The sequence below is a fragment of the Lynx canadensis genome, chromosome B4 (assembly GCF_007474595.2).
Source record: "Lynx canadensis isolate LIC74 chromosome B4, mLynCan4.pri.v2, whole genome shotgun sequence".
NCBI classification, from domain to species: domain Eukaryota; kingdom Metazoa; phylum Chordata; class Mammalia; order Carnivora; family Felidae; genus Lynx; species Lynx canadensis.
In genome coordinates, this window is record NC_044309.1 from 75,255,106 (window position 1) to 75,275,361 (window position 20,256).

The 20,256-nt window shown below is 55.0% G+C and overlaps 1 protein-coding gene across 1 annotated transcript; it reads right to left on the reverse strand.

The window, feature by feature from the left end:
* Positions 1-847: 847 nt before the first annotated feature.
* Positions 848-16,491, reverse strand: ADCY6 (adenylate cyclase 6). The gene is given in 26 exon segments (XM_030322493.2): positions 848-2,843; positions 3,044-3,168; positions 3,998-4,202; positions 5,017-5,280; positions 5,598-5,727; positions 5,811-5,846; positions 6,733-6,911; positions 7,217-7,375; positions 7,657-7,773; positions 7,950-8,037; positions 8,215-8,312; positions 8,554-8,701; positions 8,935-8,960; positions 9,232-9,360; positions 9,478-9,619; positions 9,686-9,856; positions 10,345-10,472; positions 10,629-10,740; positions 10,837-10,958; positions 11,339-11,373; positions 11,376-11,487; positions 15,055-15,188; positions 15,191-15,610; positions 15,613-15,683; positions 15,685-15,906; positions 16,022-16,491. Coding segments are annotated over 26 exon segments (3,867 nt in total). The 5' UTR covers positions 16,390-16,491; the 3' UTR covers positions 848-2,717.
* Between the last annotated feature and the right edge of the window lie 3,765 nt (positions 16,492-20,256).

Sequence of the window (20,256 nt, forward strand, 5' to 3'; positions counted from 1 at the left end):
GGGAAATTATTCCAATGCCCAAATTCCTATGAGATCAGATGTGTGGGAGCCAGAACTTGGTGTTTGGTTTGGGAGGGGCCAAGGTACAGGAAAGACTACTAAGGGTGTCCTTGACCTCAGGAATGGCAGGTGTCCGAGTAACAAGTCTGGGAAGACACACAATGGTCTTCATGATGCTAAAGGGCCTAGAGTAGTCATGCTCTCTGAAGACACTGCAGCTTCAGCTTGGCAGGGAGAAAACCAGAGGAAACCCTCTAGCCACAGAGGAAAGGCTGCCTCCTATACCTGGCTCTGCCACTTCTGACCCAACCCAGGGCCCAGAACATCTTCAGAGAGCTGGGAATTTTACAAAGAGTTTGATTTTATTGATATTTAAATATATTAAATATTTCACTGAAATACATGGTATACCACCCTCCCCCACCCCCACAGTGGTTACATTATAAAACCAAAGTCCATGGGCCTCCCATCCACTGACTCCCCCACCAACTGGTGAGAAAGGGGGCAATGGTAGCCCAGGAAAAGGGCATGGCTGGCACTGTGGTATGGGGAGTCAGGGTGTTGGACAGGTCCCTCCCACTTGACAAGAAGCAAAGACAAATCACCCAAGACTGAGGTCTTCCCACTCTGGTCTCCTTACACCCCTATCCCCACCCCAGGGCTCCAAGCAGTCCCTTTCCCATCCAGGGATATGTCTGGGGAGAGGGAGTTGATCTTCTCTCTGGACCAACTAGTCTTTTCCCCTCTCCTGCCATAGCTAATGAAGTGCCTGATGACCCACTTGACTGATGCATCAAGATCCCCCAAGGCAGGCAGTGCAAGCCAGAAACCAGGCCTCTGCAAGGAGCTCGAGTCAGAAAAGGCATGAGGAAGGGCAAGGGTGCCACCCACCCCTTTCATTCTTCAAACTTAGCAACTCTGGAACCCTCTTCTCTGTCTCTCTAATCATCTTTAACACAAAATGATCTTCAAGCAAAATTCAGGCTAATGCCTCTGGCTTAAATAGGTACAGACAGACAGAGAAACCAAGGCACCAACTAAGTTAGGTGGCAAGGAGGTTGCAGGGAAAGGAGTAAAAGGAAGGCAGAGATAGGAAGGGAATCTAGAGTCCAACCTCCTGACCCTCCTTCCAGCCCTTGAAGGCTTCATGGAGACTGGGGAGCCAGGAACATGCTAGACTGAGACTGAAGGCTGGGGAAAGCCAAGTTTCAGGTTCCCTTGCCCCATTCCCTAGTACCAGTATCTGGGTCCTCAGAGGGATCCCATGCTACCCCAGTCCCAAAGTATACCACCATCTGGGGAACCCAGGAAAGTCCTGAGGCTCTGCCCGCCAAACCCAGACAGTTCAAGTGCATGGAGCACTGAGGCTCAAGCAGGCGCTTAGGTCCCTGCCCCAGGCAGGGAGACAGTTATGCTGCACACACGGCCCCCAAATGGCACTTAGGGATTTGGCACAAAAAGGACTCCTCTCCCCAGGGCCACCTTCCTCTTGCTGCCACACCCCATGCTACTCCTGTACAACCTAGGCGTCTCTCTCCATCCCTTGAATCAGAAACCCTGCCTTATTCCCCGAAGACAGAGGCCCACAGGAGAGAGGCAACCCAGGGTGGAGAGCTGAGGAGACACCATAAGGACACACACAGACCTGGAAACAGATACACACACAAAAAGGCTGACAGGCACACACATTACACAGACATACAGGCCCTCCCCAGTGCCAAGACTTGGGAGGACAGGTTTGAGATCAGGGTCACCCTCCTCCATGCCCTGACCCTTTTCTATTTGGCAACAGAAGGGGTAGAGATGCTCTGTGCCCCCTTGCCAGCAGACAGCAAGAGAGCATGGGGGCAGAGTGACCTGATCCTGACCCCAATGGGGCCCTCAGATCAAGAGTCTGGTACCACCCCGCTCCCTGGCCAGCCTGCTCTCTTGGGCATCTACAGGTGAACTTCCAGCTCCTGACCTTTTGACATCCCCACATACATGCTTGCTTTCTGGCTGGGTGTTTTCACAGTACCAAAGGAGGCTAGATGCCCCTTTTCCTGGAGCTGTGCAGGAACTAGGGCTAAATCTGAGCTGTCAGAAGTCCCTTTGTTCCCCTTTGGGGACAGATCATGGGACTAGGATTTGGCAAATGGAAACATTCCCCTGAAATATGGACAGAGCAGGGTCCCCAGAGCATCTCCCTCGTCTGCCCTGTGCCTAGGAGGAAGACCCGACTGGGGTGGGGTATCCAAGGCCAGTGCTGGGGATGCAGGCATAGCAGAGGCAAGCATGGAATAGGCACTCCTCATGCCTGCCCCAGTCTTTGTACAAAATATTCCCAGGAAAAAGAGGGAAAGGAAGGGCCCAGCCCTGAGTCTGTTACCCAGACAGACAGGGAAAGGGTAGGCATGGCAAGCTGCCATTTTAATCCCTGCTGCCTCTGCTGCTGCCCTGCCCCCTCCCCTGCTCCCAAAAGCTGGAAGAGAGGAGAGGGAACAGCCCTATCCCAATTAGAAAAGTAAAAGTCACTTGCATAATCCTCTTGGTATCCCCCTGTTCACCAGCCTGAGGGCAGACGAGCATGGTCCAAGCACAGCCTGCTGGGAGGTTCCCTTTTGTGGTCAGCAGGGTCTGGAGGCTCGGTGCCCCCTGCCACCGCTCCACCCAGCGAGCACAGAGTCCACTCAAATGCCCACCTTGGTCCTGTCAGCTGAATATGTAGTTGGGTCCTGCTAACTGGGGGGGCCCCCATTGAGGAAGTAGGTGGTCATCTCCCCCTTGCCCTTCACCTTGACCACCCCTCGACACTCCAGCTGGTAGCCCTTGGCAGCTAGAACCTGGTACAAGTCCGTGGTCACCTGGGGGATGGGAGGGGAACCCACTTAGCCTGGGATCCTTCCTGCTGCATTTGCAGGGGTCCAGGGGTTTCTAGTCATGCTAGCCCCCCATCCCACACACCCCCAACCACTGAACACTGCCACCCTACCCCTGTCCTAGCTGACCTGCAGAAGCCCTCCGGACCCATACCCTTCCCAGCCTCTGCTCACATCCCCCTCACCTGGATTCGGTCAGGGACCCCCGTGCTGTCCATACGGCTAGAGACATTCACTGTGTTCCCCCAGATGTCATACTGTGGTTTCCGAGCCCCAATGACGCCTGCCACGACTGGGCCCATGTTCAGCCCTGCGATGGGGACAGCAGCAAGAAACAGACTAGTGGATGTTCCAGAGTCAGCCCAGGGAGTCATCCCCCCCCCCTCCTGGAACCTTTAGAAGGACCCAGAGAAGAAAAGTGGCAAAGGGACAAGTGTCCTGGTTGTAAAGAATGGAAGATCTGGGTATGTCAGCTGAGCAGCTCCCCTGAGTTAAAACAGCTATTGCTCTAACAGTAGCTAATCAACTGAGTGCTCGCTCTGTGCCAACCACTCTGGTAAGCTTTATGCATTCCATTATTTCATCCCTTCAACAACCCTAAAAGGTAGGTATCATCCCATTTTATAGATAACCTTGTGAAACATAGAGGAGTTGGGCGACTTGCTAAACAAGCCAGTAGGTGGAACAACCGGAATTTAAACCAGTTATGAGTCCAGAACCCAGTCTGTTAACCATTACTCCCGCCCATCAGCTCCTAGGACATCTGAGAGGAAGTACCTCTTATTGGACTGGCCATAGGTGAGGGTACAGGTACTAGAGCTTAAATAAACCTGGTTCTGAATCCTAGTTCAGCCACCTACTAGTTGTTTGGCCTTGGCCAAGTTATTTAATGTGAGAGTCAATCTCTATCTGTAAAAGGGGATAACAATATGAGGATTACGATGTCTCAGTGCCTAGCACACAGTAGGCCCTCAATCAATGATTTCTGTTCTTAATATGAGACGAGCTAGGAGGTGAGAGAAAAGGACATCCCAAAGGATTCCTGATGGGAAATCTGTGATGCCATCCCCAGCCTGATTCCTTGGCCTCACCCAGAAACAGCCCTGGGAAAAAGCTGCCAGGCAAGCGGGCCATCTCACCAATCTTCATCTGGAAATTGTTGAAGGAGTGCTCGTTGATGTGCTTCATCTGTTCCATGAGCCGCATGGCATAGTCAGCCAGGGCAGTGATGTGGGAGCGGCCCGCTTGATCATAGGTGCTGGCATTCAGCCCTGAGGCAGCCATGTAGGTGCTACCAATCGTCTTGATCTTCTCCAGCTGCCGGAACCGCTCCTCGCTGATGATCTGGACAGCACAGGGAGACCTGGCTGTCAAGGCAGAGAGGCCAAACCCACCCTGCCCAATGCTCACTCATGCCATGCCTCGGCCTCATCCCCCCCTTCCCTGTTTCAACAGCTCCCATCCTTTTAGTGAGTGAGTCCCGTCTTCCAGTTAGTGCAGGACTGAGGGAGGAACTTGGAAAATAGGCCTCCTTTACAAGGCAGCCATCAGAACCCCAGGCCAGGACTCAAGCATACAGCTTTAGGCCAACTTCCAAAGCTCGCTCACAAAGCTTCCATAGCTCACAGAACTATAGAAGGGATATTAGCCGTCAATTATTCTAACCCTCACTTTTTGGGAAACTGAGTACCAGAGGGAAGTGACTTTCCTCCAGAACAGTAAATGACCCATTCCTGACCTGGATATTCAGGATACTTCCTCACATTTGCTTCCATTTTCTCTATTGAGGGGCCCATCTTGCTTACTTGGGCTCATGAGGTTCTGTCCAGTTTACTGCCTTCTTATTCAGTAACATCCACCCGGTACCTATCATGTCCTCTCCGCAGGTCCTCATGTCCTTTGCTCCCAGCAGTGATGACCCTGCCCCACTGGGGCTGACCTCGCTGCCTCAGACACCAAGGGTCCTTGTCCTTGTTTCTGCCATACCTACCCTTACTCCTACCCTAACATCTCTGGGTCCCATCAAACCTCCCTTCCTCCTCCCAATCCAGCCACGCCTCCTCCAATGCTGGCCCTCCTATCCAAAGTTCTCTCCACTGCCCTGGTCCGGCTAGTCTCCCTTAGGCGCTCTGCCAGCACCAACCAACCAGATAAGTACCTCATCAAAGTCAGCGATGATTTCGTTGAGCAGCCGCAGGCACTCGACGCCCTCATTGTTTGCCTCCAGCTCCACATAGAACTCAGAAAAGTTGGCAATGGAGGCAAACATGACGGCCACACACTCACACGACTGATAGTAGAGCTCATCGTTCCGGCGCTCCCGGGCCAGGAAGTGGGCAGCCACGTCCTTGGGCAGAATGTTATGGAGCAGCCTTCGGTTGTATGCCTGCAGCTCCTCCATCTCCTCCTTCTCCCCTGTTGCCTGTGGACACCACACCCATCACCCACTGCCCAACATTCACAAGAGATAGGTGCAGTGGCCAGTGCCTGGAGACGGGCATCAGAGGGAATCACGGGGAAGAAGAAAGGCATGGACAGATGAGGCCTGAAGAACAGGCAAAGGGGTGATAGGGGCAGGGACAGAATGAGGCAGGGATAGGGGATGGGCACACAGAAGGCTTGGGGCCAGGGTGGGCTTGGTGCGGCCTGAGCCTTCGCCAGCTAACAAGATGCATTTCTGGCTTGACCCAGATTCTGTCCCCAGGATCCTCCCCCTGCTCCGGAGGCCCACTCAGTCACCTGCAGTTTCCAGAGGAAGTCCAGACGAGCAGTTGATTCCACCTGCTGGGCATGCAGATACAGCGCCAGAGCAAACACCAGCAGAATCACGGGGGTCATGTATTTGAGTGCTACCCTCCCTGCAGCTGGGCTGAGGGTAAGCAGAGTCAAGCTCAGTGTCTGCAAGAGACATGTGGCAGTCCTGCCCTTTCCTGCCCCAGAGCCCTCACTTACCAGTCCAGCCCATCGAAAGTCTCATTGGAAGAAGCCCTGGCAGGAAGATACAAGAGACAAAGTCATCAGTTCTTGGGTTGCTGGGTGGGGGCAGGGAAGGGGCGACAGAAACTGCATTTACTGAGCACATAGCACAAAATAAGGCACAGGGCCAGGGCTTGTGCTTATATTAACTCATTAAGAGCAGAGGTTATGAGAAGGTTCCACTCCTAGCTCCTCCACTTACCAGTTCTGTGACCTGGAACAAGATGTTTAACTCTAGGCCTGTTTCCTCATCAGTAAAAGAGGGACAAGATCTAAATAGTGCACACAAAAGGCCTAGCATGGCACCTGGCTTGGAGTAGGGCTTCAACAAATATCACTGTAATCTCTACAACCATCTACAATCTAGGTGCCACTGCTATTTTACAGATGAGGAAACTGAGGCTCAGAGAAGTTAACTTACCTGTCTAAGGTCACACAGCTAACAAGAGGCAGAGTGGGGTTCAAACCCAGTGGACTCCAGAGGCTTTTCCTACTACACAGAGCTATGCGATGGGGTTTGCAGAGGAAAAGCCAGTGTGGTGTCCCAGGCAAAGCCCTTAATCAGGAGTCGAAAGTTTTTGTTCCTAGCCAGGGCTCTGCCACCAAGCAGCTGTGTGGCCTAAGAGAATGGGTATGAAAGCACCATGCAAATGAGAGAAGGAATTCTTTAAATGTCTAGCCTAAAGACACACGGACTTCCCAAGACTGGGGTTTCCTTGGGGTGACGGTCAGGGGTCATATGCTGGGAGCTCCTCTACTGCCTCTTTTTCCCCTAAAGGTGAGGAGTGTGAGTGGTGACATTGCGAGGGCACAAGAGGCCTGGGGACCAGAAAAATCACAGTGACCCAGAAGGGTCAGGAAGCTCACAGGGGATTAAAGGGATTGAGGATAAACTCACAAGCCATGGACACCAAGCAGCAGGTCATAGTTGTCAAAGATGGTGGCTGGGGGGCCCAGCAGAAGCAGCACCAAATAGATGAGCCCGAGGACAAAGATCATTGCCAACTTCCCGATGCTACTGATGTGTAGGAAGACAGAGCTGGCCAAGAGACTCAGCAGCATGTTCCCAACGAAGTACTGGGGAGCAATGGCAGAGGTGGTGTTGGACGAAGACAGAAGTCATGCCCTCCCCCACCCATTCAGGAAGAGCACCGCACTTCCCTGCCTGACCTAAGCTCCCCTCCACAACCTCAAACCCAAACCTCCTTCACCTTCCACAGCCAGCCCCACACCACTCCAGGACCCCTAGATGTTCCTCCAGTAGGAACTCTGGTGAGATCCTGGGTCCCCATTGCCTGTCAGCAGGTCTGGCACAGAGGAGTCAATAACTAGTACTGATTAGGAACCCCCCACCCCATCCCGCCTGAACACGGCTTGGACACCTCAGGGAAGCTGCAAGTGGGTGCGGTGCCCTCACACAGGGGAGCATCCAGGCCCAGAGAGTAATTGAGCTGCTGCAGGTGGCAGGCAGTGATGTCAGCAGGTGTTACATTCAGCATCCGGGCTGCACAAGTCCGTATGGGGGTGTGGTTACAGGTGAACTGCAAAAGTTGAGGGAGGCATATCAGGGTACGCATGGAGGAGAGGGGCTCAAGGGCCATGCCTCAGTGCCTTATACCCTGGAGGTCAGAGTTCTCACTAAAGGATGACAGGAGATGGGGAGAGCAAGGAGAATGGGGGACTAGAGTTAACCCCACCCCCTCCTTTGGGATAACAACCTCTTGGAGGGCAGGAAATGGGTCTTATTCCTTTCTGTAGCCCCAAAGCCCAGAGCAGTGCTTGGCATAGAGGAGGGGTAGAAGAATCCCCACTTGACCTTTACCATGTTGGCGATGGCAGAGGTGAACACAAGCAAGACTGAAAAGATGCCAACCGCAGTGCTGTGTGCCCGAGAACGGACAATGCTGCGGGAAAGGCGTTGCAGGGCCTTGGGGAAGAGCTGCAGACAGGCAAGAGACCGAGAGTTAGAGACTGTGTCAGCCAAGGGGTAAGGCCAACCAGGGATGGGGCCCAGTAAGGGAGGCCTGGCCTTCTCTTCCCTCTCCCTGCATGATTCCTCACCGCCCCGGCCCAGCTTGCCCTCCCCAACCAGCCCTGGAAGAACCCCCAACATACAGAGCCACAGGAGTACACGGCACAGGTCAGCACAGTGATCAGCAACAGCAGGAAGATACTGGCATAGATCCCAAGCAGCAGAGTTGAACTAGGGCAGAAGAGGGCCAGGGAAAATGTTACTCTGGAAGTCCTGGGCATCCTTGTCCCACTCCCCAGATTGGCAGGGTACAGGCTCCCAGGACTGTGAGCTGGCATGGGTGTTTAAGAAGGTTCTGGGAAGTGGTGGAGGGAAGAGAAACAGAGCAAGGAAGGGCGGGGCTCTCACTGTGGGAAGACGAGGAGTTGGATAAAGCAGATGAAGCAGAAGACCAACAGCGCACAGGCTACGTAGGCTCCGAAGCGGGGGTCCACCTTCCGCGAGTACTGAGGGAGAAGAGGCTGAGCTGGGGGCTGGGCTCTGCCCTGGGGGAGGCAGGCCACTGCCAGGGGCCTCAAGTAGGGGCAAGCAGTGGCTCAATTAATAGGAATCCCCACTGTGCCCTGTGGTCACCCCCCAATCCTCAAAAAACCTGCTGATCCCTCAGTTGTGCTCAGCCTCCCCCCCTGAACCTCCCCTCCTACCCCGGCCCTCATCCCCCTTTGCCCTTAGCCTTTGGGGGCAAACCTTCTTTTCAAGATCCTCTCTCTGGAAGGTGAGCAGGAAGCGGCGCACATGGTCCTTCCGTAGTTGATCGATGCTGCGGGCATCGATGGCACGGCCCAGGAACTCATCTACCTCATCCTCAGGGTTCAGGGCATCTTGGGCACCCCGGCTGAGGGCAGGGGACATGGCTTCACCAGGGGCATGAGCATTACCACGTGAGAGGCAATGAGAAAGGAAGGGCATGGGCAGCACCCAAAGAATGGAGTAGCTGTGTGGCACCTACTCGCACACGACACACCTACAGTCCAGGAAAGAGGGGGGATCTCGGCTCCCCCACAGCCCTGTCCCAGGGTGTAAGTGCCTTCTCCCTCCCCTTCCTCCCTCCTCAATAACCTGACTTACTTGTCTTTGCTGGAATCATCAATGCCCTGGAGAAAGGGACAAAGTGTGCAATGGGGTGAAGGGCAGACCATCTTCGCCTCCACAATCCCTTCCCCATTCCCAACACTGTGCTGAGTGTTCCCCCCGTGTACTTTGGAGGGGCTTAGGACCCCTGTTATGAAGTCACCCCTCCTGCCCCCAGTACCAGAAGTCATACACGGAGATGTATGAGCCACAACAAGGAAGGCCAAAGAGGGAAGAGGGGCACAGCGTGTTAGGAAGGTGAGGCCTCAGGTCCTAGTGCTGTGGACCCCTCACCATCTGGCGGAAAGCCTTGGAGTCCTTGGTCCGGGAAAAGGCGCGCTCAGGCACCCAGCGTGGCATCAGTCCTTCCATGGAGTTGGCCCGTGTACGCTGCAGCTTGGCCAGCATGGCCTTCTCCTCTTTCTGTGCAGGAAGCACGGGCACAGTATCAAAAGAGGGTTCCAGACAAGATGTCTGTTTGCTCCCTGCATTTGCCCTTCTGCCTGCCTGCCCCCACCCCCACCCCCACCCTGGACTGACCCGTTTCTGGCTGGCTCCCAGGATGAGGAAGGTCTCAATATGCTGCTCCTTGAGGTATGCATTACGTTCACCACCACGGCCTGGCTCCACCTCATAATCCCCATTCAGGTACTGCAGTGTGGCCCGAGTGATATGGATGCGGCTGTGAGGGAACAGGAGGGTGAGACCTGGGCTAGCCCACCTCACTCCCATCCCTGGCCACCCGGACCCGACACTCACCCGGCCCGGCCCCCCCGCCTCCATGTGGTTGGCCAGAGTCACGTCATTGGACCACACATCGAATTGCCATTTCCGCAGACCAAGGACGCCACAGTGCACACGCCCGCTGTGGATGCCCACGCGCATGTTCACGTTCACACCTGTCACCTCACGCACCAGCCTGGGAGGAGGCGGCTCCGGCTCAGCTTCTGGCACAGACATCCCCACCCCCAGCCCAGAACTAAGGCCCTTCACTCCCCTCAGAGCCAAGCAGGCAGGGACAGACCCAGATGCCAGACATGGGAACACAGCCTTGGCTGGACATGGGCAAAAGGCTGCGTGGGTCTCAAGGACAAATGTTTGAGAACTGTGTTCACCAGCATCCTGTGGAATTGAGCTACAAAGGGAGGAGTCACTGCTCTCCCCTTAGGCTTGCTCAACTAGCATTCTCACCAGCCCAAATCCCCTCACCATGGCTCCCCTACCCTGCCTGGCTGGCTGGAGTCTAAAGTGCACAAGCTGAAGAAAGATCCATTCCCCTCCCAGGCGATGGATCTCCAAAACAGAGAAACAGCCAAAACTGAGAAAAAAATCCCAAGGACACATCAAAGGGTAAGAGCTGGTGGGGGCACCCTCAGTTCCAGGGAGCCTGGGAGGGACACTGCTTACGAGATGGCCTCGATCATGTCCACCCCCATCTCCACACAGCAGTGGGCATGGTCTGCTCGGGCTTCCGGCAGCCCCGACACACAGTAGTAACAGTCCCCTAAGATCTTGATCCTCAGGCAATGATTTTCCTAAAGGGGAGAGAGTTGGAGACAGTCACTCCCACTCTCTTGCCCACCCAGCACCCTCACTGAGTCACCATCTAGCCCACTCTCCCAGGCCGCTCCAATGAGGCTATGTTCTCACCACATGCAGCCCTGCCCCCCCCCCAGCCCCAGCACCCTCACCGCAGCCAGTTTGTCAAACCGGGCAAAGAGCTCATTCAGGGTCATGACCAACTCCTGCGCAGTGCACTGGGATGCCAGGCTGGTGAAGCCTTCAATGTCTGCAAACAGGATGCTGTGGACAATGGGGAGAAGATGGAAGGGCCACGTGGCCCTCAAAGACTCCCAGGTTCCCCCATCCCTCCTGGGATCCTCCCACCCCCAACCCTACCTGACATTGTCATGCTTCTGTATGTAGATCTTGTGGAACATCATGTCTTCTTTCTTTGTGTTGATATCTTCTTTCATCTCCATGGCAACGTGCTGGGGCAACACTGATAGCAGCAGCCGTTCCTAGACCAGTAGTTTCAACAGGGCACCACTATCTTCTTAGCCTCATACTGTAATTCCTCCTGGTGCCTCCACAACCCCAGAGGCCTCCCAGACCCCCCCTGGAGACCTGAGCTTCCCTTCTGGACCTCCCCTATTACAGTCTACAGCAGATATACCTCCCAGCCCTCTCTGACCACCCCCACGCAACCCCTCACTCATGCTCCCATTTACGCCCTCCCACCTTCAGACAGGACAGGAACCCCAGTGTCACAGGGCCTGTGCTGTGCACAATCAGGGGGAACCATTCAGACTTATTCCATGGAGTGGTACAAGGCAGAGACTAGAATTACAGGTTATCTGGGGGTGAGGGGGGGAAGGCCTGGACAGGGAGAACAGCCCACCTGCTGCCGATTCTCATGCTGCAGTGCCAGCCGGGCTGGATGTAACCCGGGTCTCCTGAAAGGCCTGGCGCTGAGGACACCTCAGCTGGATAGTGTGTGCAGATGCCAATGACGTTGGTGCAGAGGAACAGCAGCATGTTGGCACCAAGCTGCAAGAGGGTGGCAGAGGCAGAATGGTGACCACCCCCCACCTACGCACAGGTGCAACTTGCTATCTCTCTGTGATGCTTGCTTCGGGAAGGAAGCCCGGATCCTGTGCCCCTGTCTGTCCCCAAGCTCCCCCACCCCTGTAATACACTTCCTTCTTCTCCCACAGGACTCTGGACCCCTGCCTGGATCACTCCACAGCTAGAAATGAGAGCTTCTCACAACTCCGAGGAAGAGAAGCACCAACCAGGGCAAGGTGGGTCATGGGGCCGGGGCCCGGAACACTATGACTTCCTGCCCCACAATCAGCCCAAACAAAAGACAAATGCTGCTCCTTCTGCATGTGGTTCTCCTCACACGACAACACCCAGGAGACTCGAGCTCTATATCCTCCTGTGAATGCCCAGGACAAGTCATCTCATCTCTCTGGGCCTCTGTTTGCTCATCTAGAACCTGGAGCAGGACAATAAGAAGATTTCTAAGGTTCCTCCCCTGCTCCGACTGATAGAATAATAATTATTATTATAATCACTGGAACTAATTTGCTGGCTGTCTCCATATGGCTGGCTTCTATAGCTGCCTCCTATACAGTAACTAATGGATTCCTACAACTCTATGAAGTGAAACTATCTCATTTTAAAGGTGAGGTACTCAAGCACGAGACACTAAGTAATTTGCCAAGATCACACAGCTAATAGTGGTGGTGGGGGACGCGAATCCAGGACAGTCAGACTCCAAAGCCTCTGTCCAAACCCTACTGCTGGTACATTCCAGATTTCCAAGATTCCTGCTTACTCCACTCACCCAAGCTCTTGAGGTCCAGCCCCATAGCCCAGGCTTGGGGCATCAATTTGACTATCATGAAAAACTCTCCTAATAGGACGTGTTGCCACCATGCCCAGCACCCCAATACTTGGCACAGCCAGCCCCCATGCCCTAGGACCCTGATCTCGGATGATCACCTCTCAATCAGCATCAGTAGAACTGACTGGAGAGCATGTCTAAGAAAAGCTGGCCTCAGTGTTTCTGGAAATTAGGGGTTAACCTGGCACTTGTGGCTCCACCCGAGTTGGCTGGGGCAGGCTCTGGTTTGGGGAGAAGGGAGGGAAAGGCACCAACTGGAAGAAAGGAATTGGGCTCTGCCCAGAACCAGAACCAGTCTTGCAAACTTGGGAAGGTCAGTTCATCTCTGGGACCTCGGCTTCAATTTTTCTAGGTAAAATGGAGGGGAGATTCAGCAAACCCCCAGCTATTCTAGCTTCTGACCCTCTAGGACTGGCCTCCCAGCTATCCTTCCCGGTCCAGCTCAAAGGGCCCCCCCCCAGCAGCAGGGTGAAATGAGGGGGGCACATTATCTCCCTCAGGAGTTTCTAAGAATAGCCCCCAGTCGGGGAGAAGGGAAGGGGGGGTAAACCAGGCAACTTCCCTTCCTGGCCCCAGGAGCCCAAGAGGAAAAAGTGAGTCATGGTGGAGGGAAGGGGAAGGGGACGAGAGACTGAAATAGATCTGTACACAGACCCCTATCCCACTGTGAGAAAAATGGATGCCAGGGCACTAGAGGAGATTCCAGGCTGCGCCAGGGTCACTGGGTGAAACTGCTCAAGTGTGTCTGAATGAGTGGGTCAGAGGAGAACGAAGCCTCCTTCCCATAAGCAGGGCTGGATCTGGAAAGGGGCTGCCCAAGGAGCCTAGAAAGGAGGCCACAGACCCACACCATCCAGACACCCATAGGCCAACTGAACACAGGGAATCCTTCTTAGTTCAGAGAAGGGGTATGGGCAACCCTGGCTCTAAGGACTGGCACAGGGGCAGGGGTGACTTTCTCCCCTCGCCCCAAGAACGTGCATGCTGAGACCTACTGGGTAAGGCTGCAGCTGGGTGCCCCTGGGGAGGCAGGAGGCTGGCAGAGTCCTGGCCTCCATGGGGCTGCACCTCCCCGATCAAGCCTTGGGCCTGGCTCTGGGCACCATGCTAGCTGAAAGCAGGGAAGAGACACCCACCTACCCCTGGCCAGCCAGAGAGCTGGCTTCCTCCAAGCTCTTCCTTCCCCAGGAGGGTAGTCCAACTCCAAAGCCCAGCACAATAGCTACCTGGTGAGAAGTGGGGGGCCCGCAAGGACAGAAAGACCCTGGCCCTTTAAGAGGTCTGGCTGCCTTGTGGGTGCGTGCTCCACAAACAAATGGGCTATAAAGTTACTTTTAAAAAGGTACGTTCTGTTCCGGAGCACAAGCTGGGCGGAGAAGGGCATCATGCCAGAGCACCCAGCTTCTCACCCTGGGAGCCCCAGGCAACTTCCTCTTTGTGGGTGGGGCTAGGGTGGGCTACAGGCCACAAACCCTAGACAAGGCAGAGGCCAATTCCCTCAAAACTTGAGCAAGACAGACACCCTCAATATCAGGGTACCAGCACAGGGATCATGAGGTGTGTTGGTTAGGGGCCGTGTCTAGAGCAGCCCCTGAAGATCAGCTGGGCAAGATGTCCTGGTCTCTGCTCCCTGGTCAAGCGGATGACCTGAGATGGCCAACTCCACATGCTCCTGTCTCTCTGAAAGGGACTTCTGGGAGGGCCCTTCCCTGAGTACCATCCCCTACAGCACTCCCACACCTCCCTGCCCCCAGGTGAGAACCCTGCCCTGTCGGGTTCTACCCCACTCTGGGAGAGGGTGGAGACCTAACAGCAACATCATGAGGTAGATACTATTTTTATCCCACGTTTACAGACTGGGAAGAAGGCTGGGAGAGAAGTAAGGTTAGTTGTCTAAGAGCTCACAGAAAAGAACGCAGCCCATTGGACAACCAGGTCTGCCCGGAGCCAAGCCTTGATTTCTCACTCAAATACCATGCTGTCAAGCCCCACCCCACGCACCACTCAGAACCCAGATGCAATAGCTGGCATGGGCAGAGAACCTCGAGGCAGGGCTGCCAGACCCCTGGTGCTCAGTGGGAGGAGGGTAGGAGGAGATCAGACCCTGATGCCCCTCTTCCAACCCCACTCGAACCACTCCCAGCCCAGGAGAAAATGAATCCTACTTATCACCCTCTGCGTCCTTTTAGAGACTGCCTTGGTCCAGGAGAGAAGCAACTCCTCTCTTGCTAACTCCACCCAAACCCCGCTTGCTCCCTCCAGGTCACCACCTGGAGCTGCTTTTCAGGAATGGCACCAAGGCCTGCGTCTCATGTATCGACTTGGGGCCAGAGATGTCGCCAACACTGCTCTCTCAACCCCACTCCTGCCCTGGGGCTAAACATCACATTCCCACTTCCAGCCCTACGTCAGGTCTATGGGCTACACGATTTCAGGTGCCTCAGTCCAAAGAGCTGTAAACCGTGGCCCTTGGTGAGAGTACAAGCTGGGTCCTGGGGCCCTCCCTCTCCTCAGCAGTGCCCTCTGCTCCAGATCCCAGATGGAGCCGACCCCTGAAACCTCGCCTCCCATCATCTGCCCTTCCTCTTGGACACAACCAGACATCCCTACACCCAGTCCCCACCCACCCTCGATTACCAGACCCCTTCTCATTCCCGGCCTGGTGCCCCCAGCCACTACCCTGTGCCTGCTTCCTGACTACGCACCTGCTTCCAGAGGAAGGCATCACCATGGTTGAGCTGCCAGGCCAAGATCAGATGCAGGGTGGAGAGGCCCAGGCCACTGAAGACAGCCGCCCGCATGCGGATGGGTAGGAGCGTGTAAGTGATGTAGACAAAAACACGGGGCACCAGAGGCCCACAGAGGGGCTGCGGGGGTTGGCTGCCAGGGCACCCCCAACCTGCACGGCTGCCAGGATGCCCAGCACCACATAGCTCACCACCCACATGGAGTCCTGGCGGAAGCTGTGCCGGTTACACACCACCATGAGCGCTACAAAGAGGGCGGCGGCACAGGCCAGTAGGGCCACATAGGCAGGCTGAGGGCGGGCAGGTGCAGCATGAAAGGCTAGCAGCACGGCCGTCAGCAGCACCAGCACGGCCATCAGCAGCGTCAGGCTGCTCTGGTTCATCTGAAAGAAGTACCGCTGGTACAGGCGCTCCAGCTTGGCCGAGCGGAACTGCTTGGACTGGAACACCTGGGCCAGACGGCGCCAGCAAGACCGCCTACCCCGGGCTGCCGCGTCGGGTGCCACCTCGGCTGCCCGACCGCCGCCATCGCCTCAGTGTCCTCAAAGCCGAGGGCCACCGCCCGCAGCCCGGCTCCTTGCCTGGGCACCTCTCCGCATGAAAGTCTCATCCTGCCAGGGGCACCGAGGAGGACCTGCAGGGGTGGGGCTGGGGGGCTGTGCATCCCGGAGGCAGCTCATATAGCGCGGTGTGCAGAAGCCGCTGGTCCGAGTCCCACGGCGTGGACGCTTCTGCCCATTGCGTTCACCCCAGGCTGTTTTCCGTTCATCCACCTTGGGGACCAAGAGGCCACTAAACCAGGACATGCTGCTGAGAGAAGGGAACGAGTTGGTATTAACACCACCGTCACGGCCTACCGCCACCAGTAACTACATAAACCAAGTACATCCACAGCCAAGCTAAACGCTTCCGACACACCACTCACATAAAAGTATGGAGGAGGATGACGGGATCCCCATTCAGCAGGTGAGGAAACCGAGACAGAAGCAGGCGGGTAACTCGCCCTACATCAAGCAGCCACGGAGGTGTGGGAACCAAGATTCTAACGCAGATCTGCCAGACTCCAAAGCAGTACACTTCAACATTCACCTCTTCCCTAAAAAGCACTGATTTCTTGGTGGTTACAAGCTCGAGTGCTGTGTCAATAAGCAAAGGAGGTCTGGGAGGAACTGAAAAGTCCACTCCCGAGCACCGGGGCAGGTACCACACCAGCACATAGCCGGCACCGGCATCCCAGTGGAGCCTGATCTTCTGATTTTCAACAGAAGCTGAAAAAAATGTACATTTTAACATGACATCTCCTGAGTTTTAAATGCTGGCAAGTAACTCACATTTTTCAACACTGCAAGCCAAATAAATCACGTCTATGGAATGAATTCAGCCTGTGAGCTGCCAATCGGTGACCTCTATACAAAAGGGAATCTCTTTCTACATTGTTCCTCATCGTACTCACACCATGCACACTTCACCAAGCCAAATTCAACTTCTCCCTCGGGTCACAGCTTAGATGGAACTTCCTCAGGGAAGATGTCCCAGCTCCCCCACCCACACTAAATTTGGCCCCCTGTTTACCCTCTGTACATTTCCTCCATAGTACTTATCACAATTAAATTGCGCCTTGTTCATGTGTCCCCACCCCTCTCACTATAAACTTTTGTGAGGGTAGGGATTGTCCTGTTTTGCTTAGCACCTTAGCCCCAGCACCGAGTACTGAGCCTGGCTCATGGTAAGGACTCGAGAAATGTATGTTGAAAAGACAGAGAGAAAGCTCAAGGGCACTGGCATAGAGCAGCTACTGTGTAATAATAATAAAGAGTGATAATCCTATGATTCTTCATCTTTCTCACCGCACTCCAGTTCTATTAGCCTCCTTGCTGGTCCCCAACACACCATGCATGGGGCGGCCTGGGACTGTGGTGCCCGCTGCCTGGACTAAGAGCTCCTCCAGGTCACAGCTCAAGTGTTCCCTTATCAGTGAGTCTTTCCCTGACCGTTCTATTAAAATAGCAACCCCCTTTCCTGGAGCTCCCTATCTTTCTTCCCAGCTTCATGCTTTATTTTTCTCCACAGCTCTTATCAGCAACTGCCATTCTATATATTTTCCTTATTTGTTCATTGTCTCTCCTCACTGGAATGTCAGCCTCATGAAGGCAGGGATTTGGGCCCATTTCGCTCCCTGCTGTATCTGCAAACACCTAATAGGGTCTAAATAAGTGTTCCTAGAGTGGATGGGTAGATAATATTTTCTCTGTGCTTTAAACTCTTCGAGGTCCCTTTTACATACCCAATTCCATCTGATCTTCACCAAAGCCCTGCGAAACTGTTCCTGTGGCCACCTTGCACACAGATTTGACAGGGGGAAGGAAGGAAGGAAGGAAGGAAGGAAGGAAGGAAGGAAGGAAGGAAGGAAGGAAGGAAGGAAGGAAGGAAGGAAGGAGGAGAGAAGGGAGAAGGAAAGAAGGAAAGAAAGAAAGAAAACAAGGTCCATAGCAGTTCTATACAGCTGGCCCAAGTTACAGAGATCCTAGGTCACCAAATCAGCCCCAGATCTCAGGTCTCCTGGAGGGTAGTGCCTTCAACTGGGGTGGGGAGGACTCTATGACAATACACTCAATGTGTCTCCTAGCTGAGAGCAGCTCAAGAGAAAGTGTGATGAGAGCATTCTCGTCCACAGATGCCTGTGTCTCTAACAGGGCCACAGTCCTCCATGCCCACAGGGCACCCTGGGGCTCTTTGTATTTAAACCTTCAGAGCTAGCAGCCTTGACATTTGTCCTCGGGGGGGGGGGGGTGGAGTAATGCCCACAGGATCAGCAGCTCAAGGCAGACAAGTGGCACTTCGAGCAGACACCCAGAGGCCCACTAAACAGAAGGCAGACTGGGGACCTCTCTGCATGCTAGAGACCCACATCCCTGGATCACTCTCAGCCAACTTCTCTCAGCATCCCTTCTCCCGTATCCCACAGAGCACCATGCCCTCCTAACATCACCAACAGCACCCTCTGGAGGGACAGATCAGAAATCCAAGACTTTGGGTCAGGTTGGCATTTGGAAAAAGTCACCAAAGGAAGCCTGGCTCTTCAAAATACTTCATTAAAAGCACAATTTTTGGAGCAAGACCAGGCTTCAAACCTTAGGGTAATTACATGCTGGCTGCACAGCCTTGAACAAGTTACTATCTCCCTGTATCAGTTTCTTCATCTGTAAAATGGGAAAAGTAATAGTCATGAAAAAAATCCAACAGTATCTTTCACATAACACACACCCGATAAATGAGTTCTTCTCCCCCACCCTATACCACTTTGAACCCAAAACTCTGCCAGCGTCCAAGAAATGGAAAGACAGAAGAGCCACAAGCAAGAACACACATCTCCCCAGCCAGTTAGACACCTGGTTCTAACAGTCCCCACGTCCTTGGCTGTCAGTCCCCAGAGCTGCTGGAGACAAAGCCCAGAGTGAGCAGGTTTCCCACCACCCCTACCATGACATTTTGCTTCAGCCTCCTCCTACTTGCCAGTCCCCTGCCCTGTATTAACCATTCCTCCCCCCGCTTGAAATGGCCCAGACCTCTGTTCCCAAAGGACCTGTTTCTGGCCATGTTCCCAGCCTCCTGGAAGCACATCCTAGCATCTGGCTCATACCCACAGAGGAAGGGGCAGACACTGTCCAGGAGAATGCATGACCATCCCCAGAACACTCTGACTCCCCAAGAGGTTAGCTTCCGAGTTATGTAACTGTCCAACTAACTGCAACCACCCCACCTGGGACTCCACCCCAAGCACCACTGCCCACCTTGGAGAACTCACCAGGCTCCTAGCACTCCTGGCACCCCAGACTAGGCCGGTATGACAAGGAACAAGGGAGGGCACTGCTCAAAGCCACAAAACTTCCCTACATGGTCCCCCAACCTTCGTTGTCCAGAAATAATCCGTCACTCTGAACCACAGACCACCTCCCTCTTCCCCTGCCTCCAACCTTTTCCGCCCCTGGGTCCTGGTCCCTTGCTCTCTCTCACAGATGTGCTGCTCCAGACACCAGCTCCCACAGCCAGAGCCACATCCATTCAGCTTGGCAGTTGGAGGCCCAGTGCCTCCCAGACCTCAAGTCCCTCCCAACACTGATCCTCCGGCTTGAGACCCAGAGTCTGAAGCAGGCCAAGGCCCAGCCCCAAGGATAGCTCTGCCCACTGCTTTGCCCAAACCCTCTTCCTGGCCACCTCTGTCTGTCCCTGCCCCTGCCCTCCTTGGCAGAAGGAGGCTCCAGGGGATTTAAAGTGACTTCAGAAAGTTCATGGTAGAAGGCGCTGCCCAGGCAGGGCCCTTCAGTGCCAGCACCGCCCACCATGCTGGGAAGTGGGCCTCAATTCCAGGCCTTTCCAGATGTAGAGGAGCCTCCCCCAAGGCCTGTATCTGGAGGTCCAGGATTGCCTTGGCCTGGCTTCCCCGGCCTTCAGTCTCCCTGAAGACCGCAGAAGGCTCCCACTTCCACACCCAAGCACACAACCCCCACTAGGATTTTCCACCCACAGGGGTGTTCTAGTAAGGGGAGGGTATGGGGAAAGAGTCCCCATCTCGGGATTCCACCTCTAGGTTTTCGGTCAGGCCACGTTCAGAATAAAGTCTGCTCCCCACCCTGGCCCCCTGCAGCGGGCAGTGACACCACCCTTTTCATCGCCAAGCTCTGGGGTTAGGGGAGTTGGGGGGAACTCCTGCAGGCAGAGGGCATTCCCTCCTGCCGCCCAGACTGCCCTCCTCCCTTAAACACAATCACAGTCTACCCCAAACTCGGAGGCTCACCCCACAGCCCCTCTGCGAAAACCTCACCCAGTCCCTCCCCCAATACATGCCTTTCCCCGGGTCCCAGCAAGCCTGACACTCGCTTTGGGTGGAGGAAGGGGGTGAGGGTGGGAGCCTTGAGCCCCCCATCTCCTCCCCGATTTCTCAGTCCAGCCCCAATGGCCTCAGGCTCGCCTCCAAACACTATCGAGCCTCCCCATCGCGCGCTTCTGTGCCCCCAACAAAAAACCCTCACTCTCGGGAGCCGCGCGGAGTCTTCACGCCCCCCCCCCCCCCGAGACCCGAGCGCCCAGCGCCGCCGCTCCCCTCCACCTCTCCTCCGCGCGGGCTCACCTGCCTGCCGGGCTCCGCGCCTCCCCCGGGCC